This window comes from Mobula birostris, chromosome 32 (genome assembly GCF_030028105.1).
Source record: "Mobula birostris isolate sMobBir1 chromosome 32, sMobBir1.hap1, whole genome shotgun sequence".
Taxonomy (NCBI): domain Eukaryota; kingdom Metazoa; phylum Chordata; class Chondrichthyes; order Myliobatiformes; family Myliobatidae; genus Mobula; species Mobula birostris.
The window spans coordinates 30,728,029-30,748,644 of NC_092401.1; the positions used below are offsets into that span (position 1 = coordinate 30,728,029).

The 20,616-nt window shown below is 44.0% G+C and overlaps 1 protein-coding gene across 3 annotated transcripts in view; it reads right to left on the reverse strand.

The window, feature by feature from the left end:
* The window catches only part of LOC140191077 (adhesion G protein-coupled receptor E5-like), a 50,330-nt gene that overhangs the window by 7,321 nt on the left and 22,393 nt on the right, over positions 1-20,616 (reverse strand). For 2 of the 3 annotated variants that reach the window (XM_072248153.1, XM_072248152.1), the window contains 7 exons: positions 17,977-18,151; positions 16,409-16,528; positions 12,508-12,695; positions 11,952-12,122; positions 4,029-4,220; positions 2,063-2,283; positions 19-85 (listed from right to left, as the gene is read on the reverse strand). In XM_072248153.1, the coding sequence (XP_072104254.1) occupies positions 19-85; positions 2,063-2,283; positions 4,029-4,220; positions 11,952-12,122; positions 12,508-12,695; positions 16,409-16,528; positions 17,977-18,151 (1,134 nt within the window). The remainder of the gene's footprint in view (positions 1-18; positions 86-2,062; positions 2,284-4,028; positions 4,221-11,951; positions 12,123-12,507; positions 12,696-16,408; positions 16,529-17,976; positions 18,152-20,616) is intronic. The other variant, XM_072248154.1, reaches the window with a different exon arrangement.

A 20,616-nucleotide genomic window follows, 5' to 3' on the forward strand; every position in this document is an offset into this window, starting at 1 on the left:
AAATTTAACAACACCTACCAGGCAGATGATACCCATGGGAGCCACAAAACTCCAGCGAAATCCCTTCTTCATTGTCAGCCAACAGCTGAGAGGGAAAGTATGCACAATTAGAAACATAGAAAGATAGAAAACCTTCAGCACAATACAGACTCTTCGGCCCACAAAGCTGTGCTGAACATTCCTTACCTTAGAATTACCTAGGCTAACCCATAGCCCTCTATTTTTCTAAGCTCCGTGTATCCATCCAGGAGTCTCTCAAAAGACCCTATCGTTTCCGCCTCCACCACCACTGCTGGCAGCCCATTCCATGCACTCGCCACTCTCTGCGTAAAAAACATACCCTTGACATCTCCTACTTCCAAGCACTGTAAAACTGCCCTCTCGTGCTAGCCATTTCAGCCTGGGAAAAAGCCTATGACTATCCACACGATCAATGCCTCTCATTGTCTTATACACCTCTATCAGGTCACCCTCCGTTGCTCCAAGGAGAAAAGGCTGAGTTCACTTAACCTATTCTCATAAGGCATGCTCCCCAATCCAAGCAACATCCTTGTAAATCTCATCTGCATCCTTTCTATGGTTTCCACGTCCTTTCTGTAGTGAGGCGACCAGAATTGAGCACAGTACTCCAAGTGGGATCTGACCGGGGTCCTATATAGATGCAGTAGTGTGCCTCAGGGATCTGTTCTGGGACCCTTACTCTTTGTGATTTTTATAAATGACCTGGATGAGGAAGTGGAGGGAAGGGTTAGTAAGTTTCCTGATGACACAAGGGTTGGGTGTGTTGTGGATAGTGTGGTGGGCTGTCAGAGGTTACAACGGCACATTGATAGGATGCAAAACTGGGCTGAGAGGTGGCAGATGGAATTCAACTCAGATAAGCGTGAAGTAGTTAATTTTGGTAGGTCAAATAAGATGGCAGAATATAGTATTAATGGTATAACTCTTGGCAGTGTGGAGGATCATAGGGATCTTGGGGTCCGAGTCCATAGGATGCTCCAAGCAGCTGCGCAGGTTGACTCTGTGGTTAAGAAGGCATATGGTGTATTGGCCTTCATCAATCGTGGAATTGAATTTAGGAGCCGAAAGGTAATGTTGCAGCTATATAGGACCCTGGTCAGATCCCACTTGGAGTGCTGTGCTCAGTTCTGGTCACCTCACTACAGGAAGGATGTGGAAACCATAGAAAGGGTGCAGAGGAGATTTACAAGGATGTTGCCTGGATTGGGGAGCATGCCTTATGAAAATAGGTTGAGTAATTTCTAAGATAGGGACATGTTCGGCACAGCTTTATGGAACGAAGGGCCTGTATTGTGCTGTAGGTTTTCTATGTTTCTCTGTTTCTAACATTACCTCCCGGCTCTTAAACTCAATCCCACAATATGATGAAGGCCAATGTACCATACGCCTTCTTAACCACAGAGTCAACCTGCTCAGCAGCTTTGAGCGTCCTATGGATTTGGACCTCTAGATCCCTCTGATCCTCCACACCGTCAAGAGTCTTTCCATTAATGCTATATTCTGCTATCATATTTGACCTACCAAAATGAACTACCTCACACTTATCTGGGTTGAACTCCATCTGCCACTTTTCAGCCCAGTTGTGCATCCTATCAACGTCCTGCTGTAAACTCTGACAGCCCTCCACACTATCCACAACACCCCCAACCTTTGTGTCATCAGCATATTTACTAACCCATCCCTCCACTTCCTCATCCAGGTCATTTCTAAAAATCACAAAGAGTAGGGGTCCCAGAACAGATCCCTGAGGCACACCACTGGCCACCGGCCTCCATGCAGAATATGACCCGTCTACAACCACTCTTTGCCTTCTGTGGGCAAGCCAGTTCTGGATCTAGTTATATATAAAAAAAACAACACAGCTTCTGTCTCTTTCTTCTTTCCTTCTAACCAGGTCCAAATCTGTGGTTTGCAAGCTTTCAAAGTTCAAAGTACATTTATTATCAAAGTATGCATACTGTACACAACTGAGATTTGTCTCCTTACAGCCAGTCATAAAGCAAATAAATCCAAAAAACCCATTAAAAAGAAGAGGACTCACTGCTCTTTGGTTCCGTAGCCCTCCGGGTACGCTGCTGCGGAAAGAATGACGATCAGAGCTGGGATGCCATAGGCAACGAGATAGGTGTACTTCCCATAAAGTCTCTGGGCCTGAAAGACCTTTACCACCATCAGATAGAGATGGAATCCTTCTAGAAGCATCCACATAAAAGATGCCAGGAAGAGGTAATGCAGGACCCCAGCAATGGTAGCACACACAGCCTAGGGAAAGAGAGTCCTTTCAGTACCACAGACACTTGCAGATTACGCTGTCATGTACACTGCAGCCCTGTCATTTGATGTTGGGAGCCCCCAGCCTTCCACACATTTATAGTGGTAGCAAGTGGAAGAGGGGACATTTCTGCCTGTTCTGAGACATCATTTTCACCTGGGATTTCCCCATAAAATTCTGTCACATTGTCCTGCTTCCCACCCTCCCCCTACCTTCTTTATAGGGCCTCTGCCCCTTCCCTCTACAGTCATGATGAAGGGTTCCGGCCCGAAACGTCAACTGATCGTTTCCATGGATGCTGCCCGACCTGCTGAGTTCCTCCAGCGCGTTGTCATCTGGGAGTCAGGGTGATTAATGACTTCAGACTAGAACTCAGTTCAACATCAGTCCATTGGATCAACAAGGCCCAACGTAAAAAGATCTCCTGAAGAAATCATAACACACAACTTACATTTCCCCATAAAATTCTGTCACATTGTCCTGCTGGAAAAGGGTGTCCTGTATTGGGCAAACACAAGGAATTCTGCAGATGCTGGAAATTCAAGCAACACACATCAAAGTTGCTAGTGAACACAGCAGGCCAGGCAGCATCTCTATGAAGAGGTACAGTCGACGTTTCAGGCCGAGACCCTTCGTCAGGACTAAGGGTCATTTAGTCCTGATGAAGGGTCTCGGCCTGAAACATCGACTGTACCTCTTCCTAGAGATGCAGCCTGGCCTGCTGCGTTCACCAGCAACTTTGATGTGTGTTCCTGTATTGGGGAAGGGATTGTTGCCCTGTAATGATGAAGTGACCAGTGTCCTGTAAATAATAATGGTGCCTGGGAGAGGTGTCCTGTAATGGTGAAGGGGGGATTTGTCCTGTAATAGTGAATGGATGGGTGTTCTATGACAGTGGAAGGCGGACAAGGTTTGAAGTACAGAGGAGCGCCAGGACTGAATGGGAGAATGACTAACCCAGTGGGTCAGTTAAACCTTAAACTACTGCAGTCCTCACCCAATCCTCAACGATGATCTGAATGAAAGAACCTTTGATAAAGCAGCTTTACCTCAGCATTATGATGGGTTACTGCATCATAGAACACAGAACAGCACTGATATAGGCCCTTCAGCCACCATGTCTGCACTCGTTCTCGGAAACACCAGTGCCACAGCGGTGTAGCAGTTGGCAAGATGATACTACAGCTTAGGGGGTTCTGGAGTTTGGAGTTTAATTCTGTCGCCATTCTGTAAGGAGTCTCTGTACATGGGGTTTTCGCTGGGTGTTCCTGTTTCCTCCTACGTGTCACAGTTAGGGTAATTGGCCCTTTCATGATTAGGTTAGGATTAATCAGGGTTGTGGGGTTGCTGGAGAAGTGTGGCTCGAAGGGCTAGAAGCGCCTACTTTCTGGTGTATTGCTAAATAACCAAATAATAGATAACATTAATGTGTGATATTGGGACAAATTAATTGTTGATATTTTTCTATCATTTCCTTAATATTGCTCCCAGCAAATAAGCAGCTTAAACCCACCATCCCATCCTTGGATTTTGCAAAGTCTATGTTTCTTCATAATCACCATTGGGATTGAGGTTCTGCAATTTTGTGATAGATAAACCCCCATCTCATAAGCTTAAGTATAAAAATCCATGCGCTCGATGTTGTGAGATCACTGAAGTAGTATTTAGTGCGTTCAGTCAATACCATGCCTGAGGAATCTGTTATCCATCAAGGAGATTGGCCTCTGGTTGTTACCTTGTTTTCGGTTTTGGATATTCCGATAAGGAACAGCAGTTCTGCCAGGAATAGACAGAGGCAGAGGTGCGCGTGGATAGTGGTCCGTGCGCTCTGGATAGCCCGGCACATGGTGAATGTGATGAACGCCATTAACAATGCCACCAGTGAGATCAAGATGCCGATGTAAGTAATGATGTTAAGAGCAGCACCCTGCAGAAACAGGAGAGGGGATCAGTCTAAAGCAGAAAGGAGGCAGAATTCACTGGTAATTATGTCAAAGGGTCATATAGAAATCAAGAAACTGTAGCATGTACAGGCCATTTGGCCCATCAAACCTGCTCCATCATCTAATATAATCAGAGCAGATCATCTATCTGATTGTCAGTTCCTCTCTCTCATTTCTGCTGATTTCCTGTGTGTCTAGTTATTCTAGAACTAACTAGTTAATCACCAAGCTAAGGTAATTAGCTCAAAGCTGGTTCTCATTACAGAGTTTTTCCTTCTATCAGAAATATGCCCATGTATCAGATTAGATACATGGTTAGAACATATCAACCCGTCTAATCCACACTTAATTTTTGATGCAGACTTAGTGTAGAAAGGTAGGCAGAACAGTGTGGTCATATAATGAATTAGCACACAGCAGGTCCTACAGGGAGCAATGGAATGCTAAGATCTGCAGGTAAAAAATATGAAGTGACATAAAATGCTAGAAATTCTTAGCTGATCAGACAGCATCTGTGGAGATAGAATATTATACATTGATACCTTCCATCAGAACTGCCCACCTCTGATAAAATCAGAAAGTCAACTGTTCTTGTCAGATGTGCTGGAGCTTTTGGAAAATATCAAGTTGGATAAGTTGCCGGGACTGGATGAGATGTACCCCAGGCTACTGTGGGAGGCGAGAAAGGAGATTCTGAGCCTCTGGCGGTGATTTTTGCATCATCAATGGGGACGGAGAAGTTCCAGAGGATTGGAGAGTTGCGGGTGTTGTTCCTTTACTCAAGAAAGGGAGTAGAGATAGCCTCGGAAATTATAGACCAATGAGTCTTACCTCAGTGGTTGGTAAGTTGTTGGAGAAGATCCTGAGAGGCAGGATTTATGAACATTTGGAGAGGTATAATATGATTAGGACTAGTCAGCATGGCTTTGTCAAGGGCAGGTCATGCCTTACAAGCCTGAGTGAATTTTTTGAGAGTGTGACAAAACATATTGCTGAAGGAAGAGCAGTAGATGTAGTGTATATGGATTTCAGCAAGGCATTTGATAAGGTACTCCATGCAAGACTTATTGAGAAAGTAAGGAGGCATGGGATCCAAGGGGATATTGCTTTGTGGATCCAGAACTGGCTTGCCCACAGAAGTAGTTGTAGATGGGTCATATTCTGCATGGAGGTTGGTCACCAGTTGAGTGCCTCAGAGATCTGTCTTGGGACCCCTTCTTTTCTTGATTTTTATAAATGACCTGGATAAGGAAGTGGAGGGATGGGTTAGTACGTTTGCTGATGACACAAAGGTTGGAGGTGTTGTGGATAGTATGGAGGGCTGTCAGAAATTATAGCGGGACATTGATAGGATTCAAAACTGGGCTGAGAAGTGGCAGATGGAGTTCAATCCAGATAAGTGTGAAGTGGTTCATTTTGGTAGGTCAAATGTGATGGCAGAATGTAGTATTAATAATAAGACTCTTGGCAGTGTGGAGGATCAGAGGGATCTTGGGATCCTAGTCCATAGGACACTCAAAGCAGTTGCACAGGTTGACACTATGGTTAAGAAGGCGTACGGTGTATTGGCCTTCATCAATTGTGGAATTGAATTTAGGAGCCGAAAAGTAATGTTGCAGCTATATAGGACCTTGGTCAGACCACACTTGGAGTACTGTACTCAATTCTGGTCGCCTCACTACAGGAAGGATGTGAAAGCCATAGAAAGGGTGCAGAGGAGATTTACAAGGATGTTGCCTGGATTGGGGAGCATGCCTTATGAGAATAGGTTGAGTGAACTCGGCCTTTTCTCCTTGGAGCGACGGAGGATGAGAGGAGACCTGATAGAGGTGTATAAGATGATGAGAGGCATTGATCGTGTGGATAGTCAGAGGCTTTTTCCCAGGACTGAAATGGTTGCCACAAGAGGACACAAGTTTAAGGTGCTTTGGAGTTAAGGTACAGAGGAGATATCAGGGGTAAGTTTTTTTACTCAGAGAGTGGTGAGTCCGTGGAATGGGTTGCCAGCAACGGTTGTGGAGGCGGATACAATAGGGTCTTTTAAGAGACTTTTAGATAGGTTTATGGAGCTCAGTAAAATAGAGGGCCTAGTAATTTCTAAGGTAGGGATATGTTCGGCACAACTTTGTGTGCTGAAGGGCCTGTATTGTGCTGTAGGTTTTCTATGTTTCTCTGTTTCTGAAATGCTGAGTTCAGTATTGAGACACAGTGTAGTAAAAGCTTCCACTGGTTTCCCAGAGGGAGAGAAGGTCATTCTGGGAGAGGGATGGAGAATTAAAGGTGAGGGTTACCCTTCAAAGGCTCATTTATTATCAACGTATGTATGCAGTATACAACTCTGAGATTCTTCATCACCTGATAGCCACAAAATAAGGAAAAACCATGGAAGTCCGTTCAGAGAGAAAGAGCAAAACCCACAAAAAAAAAATGGCAACATGACCATCAATCCACAAAGCCCCTACCCCGATACAAAATGCAGCAAAAACACTGGCCATAAAAACCCCCTCCTCCTGTACAAAATGCAGACTGAATGGAGATGTGTTCCACTAGGACAATATTTGGTGATCTCATTGGAATGTACGAACTTTGTACTGGGCTTCACAAGGCAGATGGTGTATTTGTTTGGTGACCTTTCATCAGAACTAGGAAAAGTTCAGAAACAAGCAGGCTTTAGATTGGAGAGGATGAAGGAGAGGTGGCTGCTTCAACCCGTAAAGTTGACAGCTTTATTCTCTATTCTCTGTGATTCCTGAGTCCACTCGCACTGTCACAGTTCTCCAATTCCAATCTGGCAACAAAACTTACCTTCCAGTGGGCACAAAATAGGCCTCAGGTTCAACAACTTCTGATCACCTGGGTTCTGACTCACCTGAGTCAGACTGGGCAGCGAGAAACAGAAAATACAAGCTGTTCATGTCTGCGCCACCATCCAATTTAGTCCCCGTATTCTCCCTATATCCCTCTCCTTATGGTTTTATGGCCACCTCCTTTTTAAATATTTTAAATACATCCTTGGGCTCCACTGCTTTCAGTGGTGGAGAATTCCACAGACCCACCTTCCTTTGGGTGAAAAACCTCCTCTTGATCTCAGTTCTAAATATCATATCCCCTAAAGTGCAGCTGTAACCTCCAGTTGTGAGATTCCTTGCCACTGGGAACATCCTTCTTACATCCATTTTGTCTCTTCACAGTTCTTCAGATCCCCTCTCATCTGTCTAAGCTACAAAGGGAAGAATGGGAGGAACACCCAGTAAATTCAGAAGGGTTAGACCCCAGGACATACGAAAGATGCAGACTCCAGTAGGGAGTGGATCCCAGCATGCAAGGGAGCAGATCCAGCAGGTCCAGTGGGGAACAGCACATAACAATAAAACAGATCCCTGAAATCTGAAATTGAAATAAAAACACCGAAACTACTGTAAGCATCGAGCAGATCAAGGCAGCATCCATAGAAAGAGGAGAAATTTATGTTTCCAAGACCCTCATCAGAACTAGGAAAGACTCTGTGGTGGTAGAGAATGTGGGGATGGAGTGGATAGAACAAAGAAAATTTCTAGTTGTTATCACATTGGGGAGAAACATATGGGAAGCCCAAAGGGCACAGAATGAATGTGCAGAATCCATTAGCTCTAGCAGAGCACAGCACCTGCCACATTCAGTACAGAACAAAACCGGCAAAGTCAAGACACACGAGAGAAAATGCTAGTGTCCAGATGAAGGGTCACAACACAAAATGGTGACTGCTATTTGCCTCTACAGACTCTGCCTGGTCCATTGAATTCCTCCAGCACCTTGTGTAAAATCAGGACAGAAAAACACTATCATCAGAGAAAGCATCCTCTCTGGATACCATGGTTTGGTATGAAACTTCAGAGAATTGTGGGCAATTCAGCACATTATGAAAGCCAGCCTCACCTCAATGAATTCTGTCTACACTTGTCACTGCCTCAGTAACATTGCCTGCAGGATCATACAGCCCACCCACCCCGGACATTCTCTCTTCTCCACCTCCCATGAGACTGAAGATACTGAAGCCTGAGTGTACATACCACCAAGCTCAAGATCAGCTTCTCTCCCACTCTTAAAAGATTATTGAATGATTCCCTAGTTTGATAACATGGATTCTTAATCTGACAATCTATGTCCTTGCACGTTGTTGCCTAAATAAACCAAATTCAATTCCATTTCCAGTCCCCATGTCCAGCTGGGAAAAGACCCTAGCTGATCTGGCAGCACTCAGTACTCCCAGAACAGAGGAGATTCCAGTATGTTGCCTTGTCCTTCAGGACCAGTCGGGAGGAGCTCTCAGAAAGTCCTGCAAGGCAAAAAGTACTGAAGAGCTCACTCGGGACAACCTGGATTATTAAACCAGGAGACAGTGCTCAGCTGGTTCAGTACGGGGCACACAACAGCTGCAGACGCTATAATTTGGAGCAACAAACAATCTGCTGAAGGAACTCAGTGGATCAAGCAACATCTGTATGAGGAAAGGAACAATTGTTTCTGTTGGAGATTCTCGTAATTGGGAGTTCTGGAGAGGGTTTCAACTTGATATTCCTTTCCTCTGAAAGACTGTCGTCGACCCATTGAACTCCACCAGCAGACACTTGGCCAGCAAGAAGCAGTTCCCAGCAGAGCAGGGGGGAAGCAGCAGTGGTTTTGTCCAGTTTGAGGGGGAACAGGCAGGAAATCCAGCAGGTTCTTGAGGAAGCAGTTGTCAAAATTCAGAAGGGGAAGATTGCAGCAACTCTGTTCAAGTTGAAGTTTATTGTCAGCTGACTGTACATAGTCATAGTCATACTTTAGTGATCCTGGGGGAAATTGGTTTTTGTTACAGTTGCACCATAAATAATAAATAGTAATAAAACCATAAATAGTTAAATAATAATATGTAAATTATGCCAGGAAATAAGTCCAGGACCGCCTATTGGCTCAGGGTGTCTGACCTTCCAAGGGAGGAGTTGTAAAGTTTGATGGCCACAGGCAGGAATGACTTCCTATGACGCTCTATATTGCATCTCGGTGGAATGAGTCTCTGGCTGAATGTACTCCTGTGCCCAACCAGTACATTATGTAGTGGATGGGAGACATTGTGCAAGGTGGCATGCAACTTGGACAGCATCCTCTTTTCAGACACCACGGTCAGAGAGTCCAGTTCCATCCCCACAACATCACTGGCCTTACCAAAGAGAACAGTGTTCCTCCAGGGAACAGTGCAGCCACAAAACATAACATTCACAGTACATAAACCAAAATATTACATAAACAAGTCAATAAAGTATGATTCAAAATGTATGCAAAACAGGTAAGCTGTAAACAGTATCAGTGAAGAGCATCCTAACCTATGATCAGACATCATTGGTGACAGGGTATTCATTAGACTCACAGCCTGAGGGAGAGAAGGTGTTACCCAGTCTAGCAGTCCTAGTCCTGATGCTTTAGCACCTCCTTCCTCACAGTGGGTCAGAGATTGCAGGATGGGTGGTGGGGTGCTTTGGGTCCTTCGTATATAATGCTGCTGGTAAACGGCACAAATAGGGAAGGGAGACTCTAGTGATTCTCTTTGTGGTGCCAACTGTTCTCTGTAGGGTCTTGTGGTCTGACGCCTTGCAGGTTCCGTACCACACAATGATGCAGCCAGACAGGACACTGTCAATGATGCTCCTGTAGAAAGTTGTGGATCCAGGTTAGCTCATTGTTATGTGCACACAAAGGAAGTTTGTACTCTTCACTCTCTGCACAGCTGAGCCATTGATGTGGAATGGGGGGTGGTCGACCTGTGCCTTCCTGAAGTCCACAATCATCTCTTGTCCATGTTGAGACTCGGGTTGTTGTTCTCACACCATTTGATGAGCCTCCCCACTTTCCTCTCTGTATGCCCCATTGTTATTGATGAGACAACCACTATTGTATCATCAACAAACTGGATGATATGATTTGAGCTGAAGCCGGCAGTGCAGTCATGAGTCAGCAGTGTGAATCACAGTGGGCTGAACACACAGCCCTGGGGGGCACCAGTGCTCAGCATGATGAAGCTTGAGATGCTGCTGCCAACTTGGACTGACTGGGATCTTTCTGTTAAAAAGTCCAAAATCCAGTTGCAGAGAGGGGTCCAATTACAAACAAGAGAAAAGCTGCAGATGCTGGAAATCCAAGTAACACACACAAGATGCTGGAGGAGCACAGCAGTCCAGTCCTGTTGAAGGGTCTTGGCCTGAAATGTCAACTGTACTCTTTTCCATAAATGTTGGCTAGTCTACTGAGTTCCTCCATTTTGTGTGTGTTTACTTGCAGAGAGGGGTGTTGAGTCCCAGTGAGGACAATTTACCCACCACCCTTGAGAGATGGTTAGATTAAACACCGAGCGAAGTTGAAGAACTGCATTCTGGAGTACGAGGTGTCGTATTCTTTTTGGTTCAGGACAGAGTGCTATGGCATCATCAGTGCATCGGTTTGAGCAGTCAGCAAACTGGATGGGTCTACTGTAGTTGGAAGATGGCATTTTACAGTATATAATCTATTACCAACTGCTCAAAACATTTCACAATTGTGAAGTCAGTGCCACTGGGCAGAATTGTTGAGGCTATTTAACATTGCACTCTTGGGCACTGGAATGATGGTGGCTGCCTTGAAGCCTGCAGAGAAAGTGGACTTTTCAAAGAGATGTTAAAGAAGTCCGTTAAGAACACTGTCAGCTGTTCCATACTCCCTCTGCGTCTGTCCAGGTATGTTGTCCACCCCCGCAGATTTGCTTGGGTTTACCCTGGCTAGGATCCTTCTTACCTTGGCTGCAGCTAGAAGGGCTGCCTGATCCTTTGGGAAAGGGTGCTTTCCTTGATGTTACAGTATATTGCTCAATGCATCAAATCGTGTATAGAAGGCATTCTGGCGATCGAGAAAGGAGGCATCGTTGTTGTTGATGCAGAGGGTGAGTTTATAATCTGTTATGGTTTGAATACCCTGCCATATGTGCTGCGATTCCTGTTGTCACAGAAGAGTCTGTGAATTTTCTGTGTGTACTCACACTTTGCCTCCCTGATGGACTGGGAGAGCATGGCTCTTGCTGATCTAAGAGATGTTCTTTTCCCTGATCTGAAGGCAGTGTCCCCATCCTCAAGTAATGATGAATCTGGAGCTCCTCCCGTGGAGGGTCAGACACCCTGAGTCAATAGGCTGGTCCTGGACTTATTTCCAACTGACATAGTTTGCATATTGTTGTTTGATTCTTTGTGGTTTTTGTGTTTCTATATTTATGCTCTATTCTTGGTGGTGCAGCTGTAATGAAACTCAATTTCCCTCGGGATCAATAAAGTATGTCTATGTCTATGTCTATGTCTATCTCTGCAGTCAGCTATTATTTCTAGCATTGTAAGGTTTAATCATGGCAATGCCCTCAATGCAATTTCCTATGTAACCAGTTGTACTGTATGTTTGAGTACAGTAATCTTATTCATCCTGTAGAACACAATGCAGCAGGGACAAACACCAATTTGGTTCAATTGGTTGCAATACCCAGAATTTCCAGCAGAGAATAGTATTCTGCTGGCCCTCCAGAGCCACCACTGCAGAATGTACTGGCCAATGGGCTACTAGGCTTAGGAAGGCAGTTCCCCCTGAGCACAAATCCTCAATCTTGCTCTCACCACCCGGACAGACGCTCTGACACACCCTCACCTCTACCTCCGGCCCACCCTGAAGCTCCAGCAGCCTCTCACCTCCACCTTGTAAAAAGCAACCAGCACGGCGAAGTTACTCAGATGCTTGCAGTTACAGGATGTGTGGGAATGATTGGAGGATATCTTCCTACAGCCAGTGGTTGACCAGAAAACCCTGCCCTGGCTCTTACGCAGGAAGACACAGACTGTGTAATCATCGACGTCATCTACCTACAAAAGGACAGTCAACAGATTGCAATCAACTGATGATATCAGCACAAAATAAAATTTTCCATCTACGCCAATGCAGATAAACCCCCTGCTCCTTCAGTAAACCATAACACTGGAGAACTTTTGGAAACACACACTCTCACTGTTACTCTCACTGTAACATGACACTCCCAATGCCCCCTAGGTTAACACTGACAACCCACACCACTCACTGGACCACCAATCCACCTCACGTACTCACTGTAACATGACACATCCCAGACCCTTCACTGTAACACCTACACACGCCACACCCCTCACTCTGATACACCGCTTATTGTAACATTTATTTCACAGGTCCCTTCAGGGACAATGATAACAACTTGGATCTCTTTGATTTTTAAACCTCTTTGTTTTTGATGATAAATGTGACGTTTTCAAGACTTTGCTTGGAGGTGGTCAGTACGGCCATCAGCAGGTTTGAATTCAGCTCCAAATGCTCCTTCCCAAACTTCTTATTCTCCATTTCCAGCTCTTTCACATTCAGTAACGCCCCCAACTTCGTGCAGGCAACGAAAGAAACAGCTGCAAATTCTGTTGGGAGACAGGATTGGTGGTGTTACATGAAGTGATAAAATTTGTGCCTGAGGAAAGAGGAAGCTGAGAAGAACTTGGTGAATTTGGAGGAAGCTGTTACGTCTGTTGTTGGAAACATAAAACACAGAGCAATACAGCTCAGGACAGCAAACCAGGCCCTTTGGCCCACGCAGTTGTTCCAACATTTTAAACTACTCTAAGATCAAACTGACCCTTCCCTCCTACACAGCCTTTGAACATTCTTTCATCCATGCACAAATCTAAGCTTCACATAGATGTCCCTTATGTATTACACCCAACAATCTCTATGTAATAAAACCTACCTCTGGCATCTCCCCTGTACTTTCCTCCAAACACCTTGAAGTTATGCCCCCTTGTTTTAGCCATTTATGCCCTGGAAAAAGGTCTCTAGCTGTCCACTCTATCTATATGGCTTATCACCTTGATTATTTTTATCAATCCATCTTTCATCTGCCTTCGCTCAAAAGGTAAAAACCCTAGTTTGCTCAACCTTTCCTCATAAGATATGCTCTCCAATCCAGGCAGCATCCTGGTAAATCTCCTCTGTGCCCTCTCTGAACCTTCCACATCCTTCCTATAATGAGGTGATTAGAACTGAATACTCCAAATGTGGTCTAACCTGGGTTTTTTAGAGCTGCAACATTATCTCCCGGCTCTTAAACTCAGTCCCCTAATTAATTAATGCCAACACACCATACACCTTAACAACCCTATCAACTTGAGCAGCAACTATTTGGAATGATAGACCTAGACCCCAACAACCATTTGTTCCTCAGCACTGCTAAGAATTCTTAGTAAATGGATCCTGGAGAAGAATTATGAGGGACTAGTGGGTGTATTTTGGCACAGCAGATCATGTTGCATCACAGTTCCAGCAACTGTAGTTCAATCTGGATCTCATCTGCTGACTAGGTGAAGCTTGCATGTTCTCCCAGTGATGATGTAAGTGTCCTCAGGTGTGCCAGTTTACTCCTACATCTCAAAGATGTACCCACTGGTAGGTTAAAAGGAATCAGAGGGTGGTGGTGAAGAGTTGTTTCCAACTTGGAAGCCAATAACTAGTGGTGTGCCACAGAGATCAGTGCTGAGTCCTCTGTTGTTTGGTTACATATCAACAATTTGGGTGAGAATATAAGTGCTAGAGTTAATAATTTTATAGATGGCAGCTGGTGTAGTGGACAATAAAAAGGTGATCTGAGATTGCAACCAGATCTAGGTGAACTGGGTAAAAGAATGGGACATTGAGTTCTATGCAGTAAAGTGTGATGTGATGCATTCTGAGAAGTTAATCCAGGGCTGGACACACATACGAATGACAGGTCCCTGCAGAGTGTTTTCGGACAGAGAGACCTAGGCTACAAATATATAGTTCCCTGAAAGTGGTGACAGAGGCAGACAAAGTGAAGAAAGTATGTTGCAACTCTGCATTTGTCAGATAGGAAATGAGTTGGGACAACACGTTAAAGGACAGTGATAAGAAATTCAGTGGCAAAATACTATAGGAAGGGTGCTGCTAAGTTTTAAGAAAATATTTATGATGTTGAAGTGTTATAAGATGAGGTTGGGCAGGCTAGGACTATGGTCCTTGGAGTGTAGAAGATTGGAGGTGGTGATATAATAGACGAGAATTAAACATGAGGGACCTTGATAATGTAAACACATTTGGTCTTTTTCCCAGCAAAGGGGAACATGATACTAGAAGAAATAGGCTTAAGGTGAGAGGGGAAAGGTTTAAAAGGAACTTGAGGGGCAACTTTCTATGGAATTTGTTGCCACAGGCAACTGTGGAGGCCAGGTTATTGGGTGTATTTAAGGCAGAGATTGATAGGTTCTTGATTGGACATGGCATCAAAGGTTATGGGGAGAAAGCTGGAAAATGGGGTTGAGGAGGGGTAAAAAAAGGATCAGCCATGATTGAATGCTGGAGCAGACTTGTTGAGCCAAATGGCCGAATGTTACTCCTATGACTAATGGTCATATGGTTAACTTCTTCACACAGAAGGTAGTGTGTATATGAGACGAGATGTCAGAGAAAGTGGTTGAAGTAGTAATATTCAAAAGGCATTTGGATAAGTACATGGAAAGGAGTAGTTTAGAGGGATATGCACCAAATGCAGGACGAATTTAGTGGTCACCGTGGCTAGCATGGATGAGATTGGGATTTTGGGTTGAAGTTCCTGTTTCTGTGCTGTATTAGTCTGGTCTCAGCCTGTTCAGTCTCTCCTTATAATTTAAGGCATCCAATCCTGGTAACATCCTTGTGAATCCTTCCTTTCCCCTCTAATTTAGAGTTATAGAGAGAGTAATCCATACCTCTCCCATCCATGTACCTATCCAACTTTCTCTTAAACGTCGAAATCAAACCTGCACCCACCACTTTCACTGACTACCGCTCTCTGAGTGAAGAAGTTCCCTTTCATGTTCCCCTTGCACATTTCACCTTTCACTCTTAATCCATGATCTTTAGTTCCAGTCTCACCCAATCTCAGTGGAAAAGGACAGCTTACATTTACCCTTTCTATACCCCTCAGTTTTGTGTACCTCCATCAAATCTCCACACATTCTTCTTTACTTGAGGGAATAAAGTCCTAACCTACTCAATTTTCCCCATAACTCAGGCTCTCAAGCCCAGGCATCATCCTTGTGAATTTTCTCTGCTCTTTTGATCTTGTTGATATCTTTTCTGCAGTTAAGTGACCAAAACTGCACACAAGACTCCAAATTAAACCTCACCAACTTCTTGCACAACGTTGACATAGCATCCAAATACATGAACTCGGTACTTTGATTTATGGAGACTAATGTGCCAAAAGCTAGCTTTATGAGCCTATCTCTCTATGATACCAATTTCAAGGAATTATTGGTCTCTATTCCCAAATTTCTCTGTTCCACCACAATCCTCAGAGTCCTACCACTCTTACTCTGGATTGTCGTCCCAAGTTCAACACCTCACGCTTGTCTGCATTAAATTCCACCTGTCATCTTTCAGCCCATTTTACCAGCCCGTCCAGATGTTATTGCAAACTTTGATAGTCTTCCTCACTGTCCATGACACCCCCAATCTTGGTGTCATCTGCAACTCTGCTGATCCATTTTAGTCCATTATCATCCAGATCACTGATATCGATGATAAACAACGGACTCAGTTCCAGTTCCTGCAGTACATCACTAGTGGCAGGGCTGCAGTCAGAGAGGCAGCCATTTGCTCCCACTCTCTAGCTTCTCCAGTGATGTAAGTGTCTAAGCCAGTATACTACCTCGTCTTGAATGCCAAGAGACTGAAGCTTCTTGATCAACTTTTCTGGTAACTTGGTCAGCAAAAACCCTTGAAAATTGGCTAGATGACTGACCACACAAAAACATGTTTACTATCCCTAATCAGTCCCAGTTTGTCCAAGTACTGAAATGCTTATATATTCGGACTCTTAGAGTACTTTCTAGTAACTTTCCCCACTACTGATGTCAGGTTCACCGGTCTATCATTTCCTGGCTTATTCTATGAGCCTTTCTTAAACAACGCAGCAACATTAGCTATCCTCCAATTCTTCAGCTGCAATCAATACAGAGGAAATTTTCAGAAAAGCAAATGAGTGATATCCTGTTGTGACAAAGCCTTTGTTAAAAGTCCATTGTAGGCTCTGACAGAGTTCGTCCTCCAATTCACTTCTCACAGAGAGAGCTGACCTTACCAAATTTATAATTCGACTCCTTTGTTTCCCAATGGAATTTCATCTGATTTTGTTTTGCCAATAGTGTCACAGTTCTGTTGACTCTGATGGTTTGATTTCTAAGAAGTTTGACTTGAAGGTCTGAAATAGAATGCAAATAACTGAAATCATTTAATGTGGTTGGTTGTTGCTTAGTGGCTGCTTTTTAATATTTTAGATGCTCAGTAGAATTTCTTAGGGTAATCTCCATTTGGCCAAGCCAGTTGTGCTGACATTTATGGTCTGTTTAAGCGTTCTCCTCTATAACTCAGCCCAGGGACAGGGTTCATTGACTAGAGGTTGACAATAGTGATCTGTATTTATACAGCGCTATCAACATGTGTAAACATATGAAGCAACCTTTGACAGCATACTCTTTAGAAGCATTACAATACACGAGGCCATTCAGCACATTGTCCATGTGCCAAATAAGAACGAGTTCTCCAGCCTAATCCTGCCTCATACTTGTGAGTCTAGCTCTGAAGGTCCAGCTCATGAGTACATCCAAGTGTTTACATGTGATGATTTGCTCAGTCTCTTCATGCAGAGGGTTTTAGGTTCCATCACCCTCTCGGCAAGAACCATTTCATCCCCTGCCCTTTAATCCCTCTACCAGTTGATTTAAATCCTTGATCCCTAGTTTTTGACCCAACATTTTCTACTTACTCTGTCTCGGCCAAGCATGATCTTGTACAAATCAACTAATTATTTCATTGCCTTCTTCTGGTTTCATATGCCGACTATCCCCTGAATGAAGAAGTTGCCCCTCAGGTTCTTATCAAATTTCTCTCCTTTAATCTGAAACCTATGCCTTCTACCTCCTGACTCCCCAAAAGTCTAACAGCGTTCAAAAGAATAAAAGCATATGCCCCCACCGTGATGTTATTCACCTCTATAAGAACACCACTCAGTGTCCTGAACTCCAATGAATGAAGTCCTAACCTGCTCAACCTCTCTCTTTAACTCAGTCCCTTGAGTCCCAGAACCATCCTTTATATTCTTTCCAGCTTCAAAAGATCATTCCTGTAGCAATTATGAAGGCTGGTAATTTAACTGCTGTTGCCTGGTTGGTTCGCTTGGCGAGGAAATGGAAGAAACCCAACCTTATATCTAACTGGTGTGAGAAGGAGATCAAAGCTCGGTCCTTGTGTGAACCTTTAAAGCCTCAGGTTAATGGATTTTACCAAAGGATCAGCTCATCACAAGGATGAAGCCATTGGTAAATACAGGAAATACTGTAGGTGCTGTAAATCCAAAGGAACATGCACAAAACGCTGGAGAAACTCAGCAGGACTGTCAGCATCCATGGAAATGAGCAAACAGTTGATGTTTCAGGTTTTTTTGCACCTTAAGGGTATTGGCCTGAAACATCAAATGTTTGTTTATTTCCATAGATACTGCCTGACCTTCTGAGCTCCTCCAGCATTTTGTGATTTTTGCTCTGAATTTCCAGCAAATGCAGAATCATGTGTTTATATCTAGCTTAGAACCTGTGATGATCCGCAAGTTACAAAGTTGGCTTAATGGATTACATACCTGGTGGGACCTACCTAGACCACCCACTGTTAAGCTGTAATTCTCCATTTTCATGTTTACCACATACAGCTCTATGGAACGCTCCAGAACATCCATCGGGAGCAAGGCAACTTCTGTGCGTTGACCCTCCTCCATTTCCTCCCACTGGTCGTTGTCTTCTATGATCTGGTTGATTCTGCTGAACACATCCTGTAAGAAAGAAGAAGCTGGACATAAACTGAAGCTGGTTCAGCACACATGAGGAGCTGAACTTAGCTGATTGTGGCCTTAGTGTGGAACATACTGAATGACAGAAGGACCTGCAGAAGAACAAGACCACCGTGAATATTTTCCTCACTCTGCACAATCACACAGGCTGAATCCTCACTGATCTCATGCAGGATTATAACATAAGAACATAAGAAATAGGAGGAGTAGGCCATCTGTCCTGTCAATCCTGCTCTGCCATTCAATAAGATCATGGTTGATCTGACCATTGGCTCATCTACCTGCTTTTTCTCAATAACCCATTATTCTCCTAGTATGCAAAAATCTATCCAACCTGGTCTTAAATATATTTACTGAGGCAGCCTCCACTGCTTCATTGGGCACAAATACACAAAATGCTGGAGGAACTCAACTCAGCAAGTTAGGCAACATCAGCGGAGGGGAATAAACAGTCAATGACTTTTGCATATTTATGATCTAATTCTGGAAGCAGTGGAAGGGTCAAGTTGCCTCTACACCCAGTTCCCAAGCATAGACTGAAGTACAAGACAGTGTCTGCACTCTCCTATGCTTGGCACCACTTATTGAAAGACAGCTGGAGTAGTGTAATCTCAACCCAGAGATTATAGGTTATTCGAGTGTCCAAGTACAGGAATGGAGTGTGAGGGGTCAGTGACAACGAGTTGGCTCATAAGTTGATTGACCAGTCCTGTCACTATATTCTGATCTGGAGCTTCTGCCTTTTGACAACTCCGTGAACCCAAGGTGTCCCAGCATTCAGTCAGGAGCCCTCCAGCTGGCACCAGGCACAGCAACCCAACAATCAGGAATGGATACGACAGAGAGTCTTCTACCTTGGACACCGTGTGCTAGGAAAGTTACTGTGGACTTGGAGATATTTAGTATGGTCTTATCAATGTAAGAGGTTAAATTATAATTACACAAGGGGTTGCATTAATGAAGTTTTGATGGACTAGGCATGATCTGATAGTGTCACACTATTGGTTTTGGTGAGGATCGTGTGCGCTTATGAAAGTGTTACTTTAAAATCAGATGGCAGGCCAAAATAACACATCCAGTGCAAGGTCGTCTATTGTATGCCCGAGGTTTAAAAAATTAGAAAAAGTGCAAAAATATTCACAGTGCAAATGTGGCAAAATGACAAAAGAGAGAATGATGATATATACCACCAGACCTTTAGGACTACATCTCTAAAGCACCAGTATGAACCTACATAACCCCTTCCGCACTCTACACTGAAATGGACCTTTAAGTAAGGATCTCCTTACACTAGGAGAAAAGCCATAATTCATTCTTTGTAATGCAGCGGAGTTGTCATCATTAGCTGGAACAATTATCCAAAATAAAATAAAAGAGAAATTCACATCCCTCTTCAAAATCACCACTGTTTGCAAATATATTCGTTACAGTGGGATCACAATGGCACTGATCAATGAATCAATCAATAACTAAACATTTTCCTGGAGCAAGAACTCTCCCCATCCCCCAACGTGAACTCTTCCACTGAGCCAGCACTGAGCATGCGCAACCACAAACAAGACAAATCATTCATTAGTTGGGCCGCCTCCCTGAAACAGGAAGCAGCAACAAACCAAACACGTCAGAGAATTCCATTGTCCTGAAGTGCGCTAGAACAAAAAAAAACAGTCTATGCTGCGCGTTAGCCCAGCATATGCACCCGATAAGCATAATGTCAGCACTGAGAATTACCTGGCTACTGGGGGTGGAAGAAATTACTTTGCAAACCCCGCTTTGTTACATACAGGCTACCAAAATGCTTGGTGGAACTAGTGGAATAGCCCTGGAGAATCAGGGGCGAGGGAACATGTACAAACATGGACCAGGTCTGTCAGGAGTGAAGAACTGTAACACCTCTACACACACAATCATAAGACCATAAGATATAAGAGCAGAATTAGGCCATTTGGCCCATCAATTCTGTCTCTGCTTCATCATTTCATCATGGCTGATCTATTTTCACACACAGCCCCAATCTCCTGCCTTTTCCCCATATCTCTTCATGCTCTGACTAATCAAGAGTCTATCAACCTCTACCCTAAATATATCCAATGACTTTGCCTCCACAGCCGCCTGTGGCAACGAATTCCACAGATTCACCACTCATTGTCTAAAAAATTCCTCATCTCCATTCTAAATGGATGACCATCTTTTCTCAGGCTGTATCCTCTGGTCTTAGACTTCCTCACCATAGGAAACATCCTCTCCACATCCACTCTATCAAGGCTGATGACCATTCAATAGGTTTCAATGAGGCTACCTTTCATTCTTCTGAATTCCAGGAAATAGAGGCCCAGAGCCATCAAATGCTCCTCATCTGATAAGTTTTTAAATCCTAGAATAAATTTCCTGAAGCTTCTTTGAACCCTCTCCAATATCAGCACATCCTTTCTAAGATAAGGAGCCAA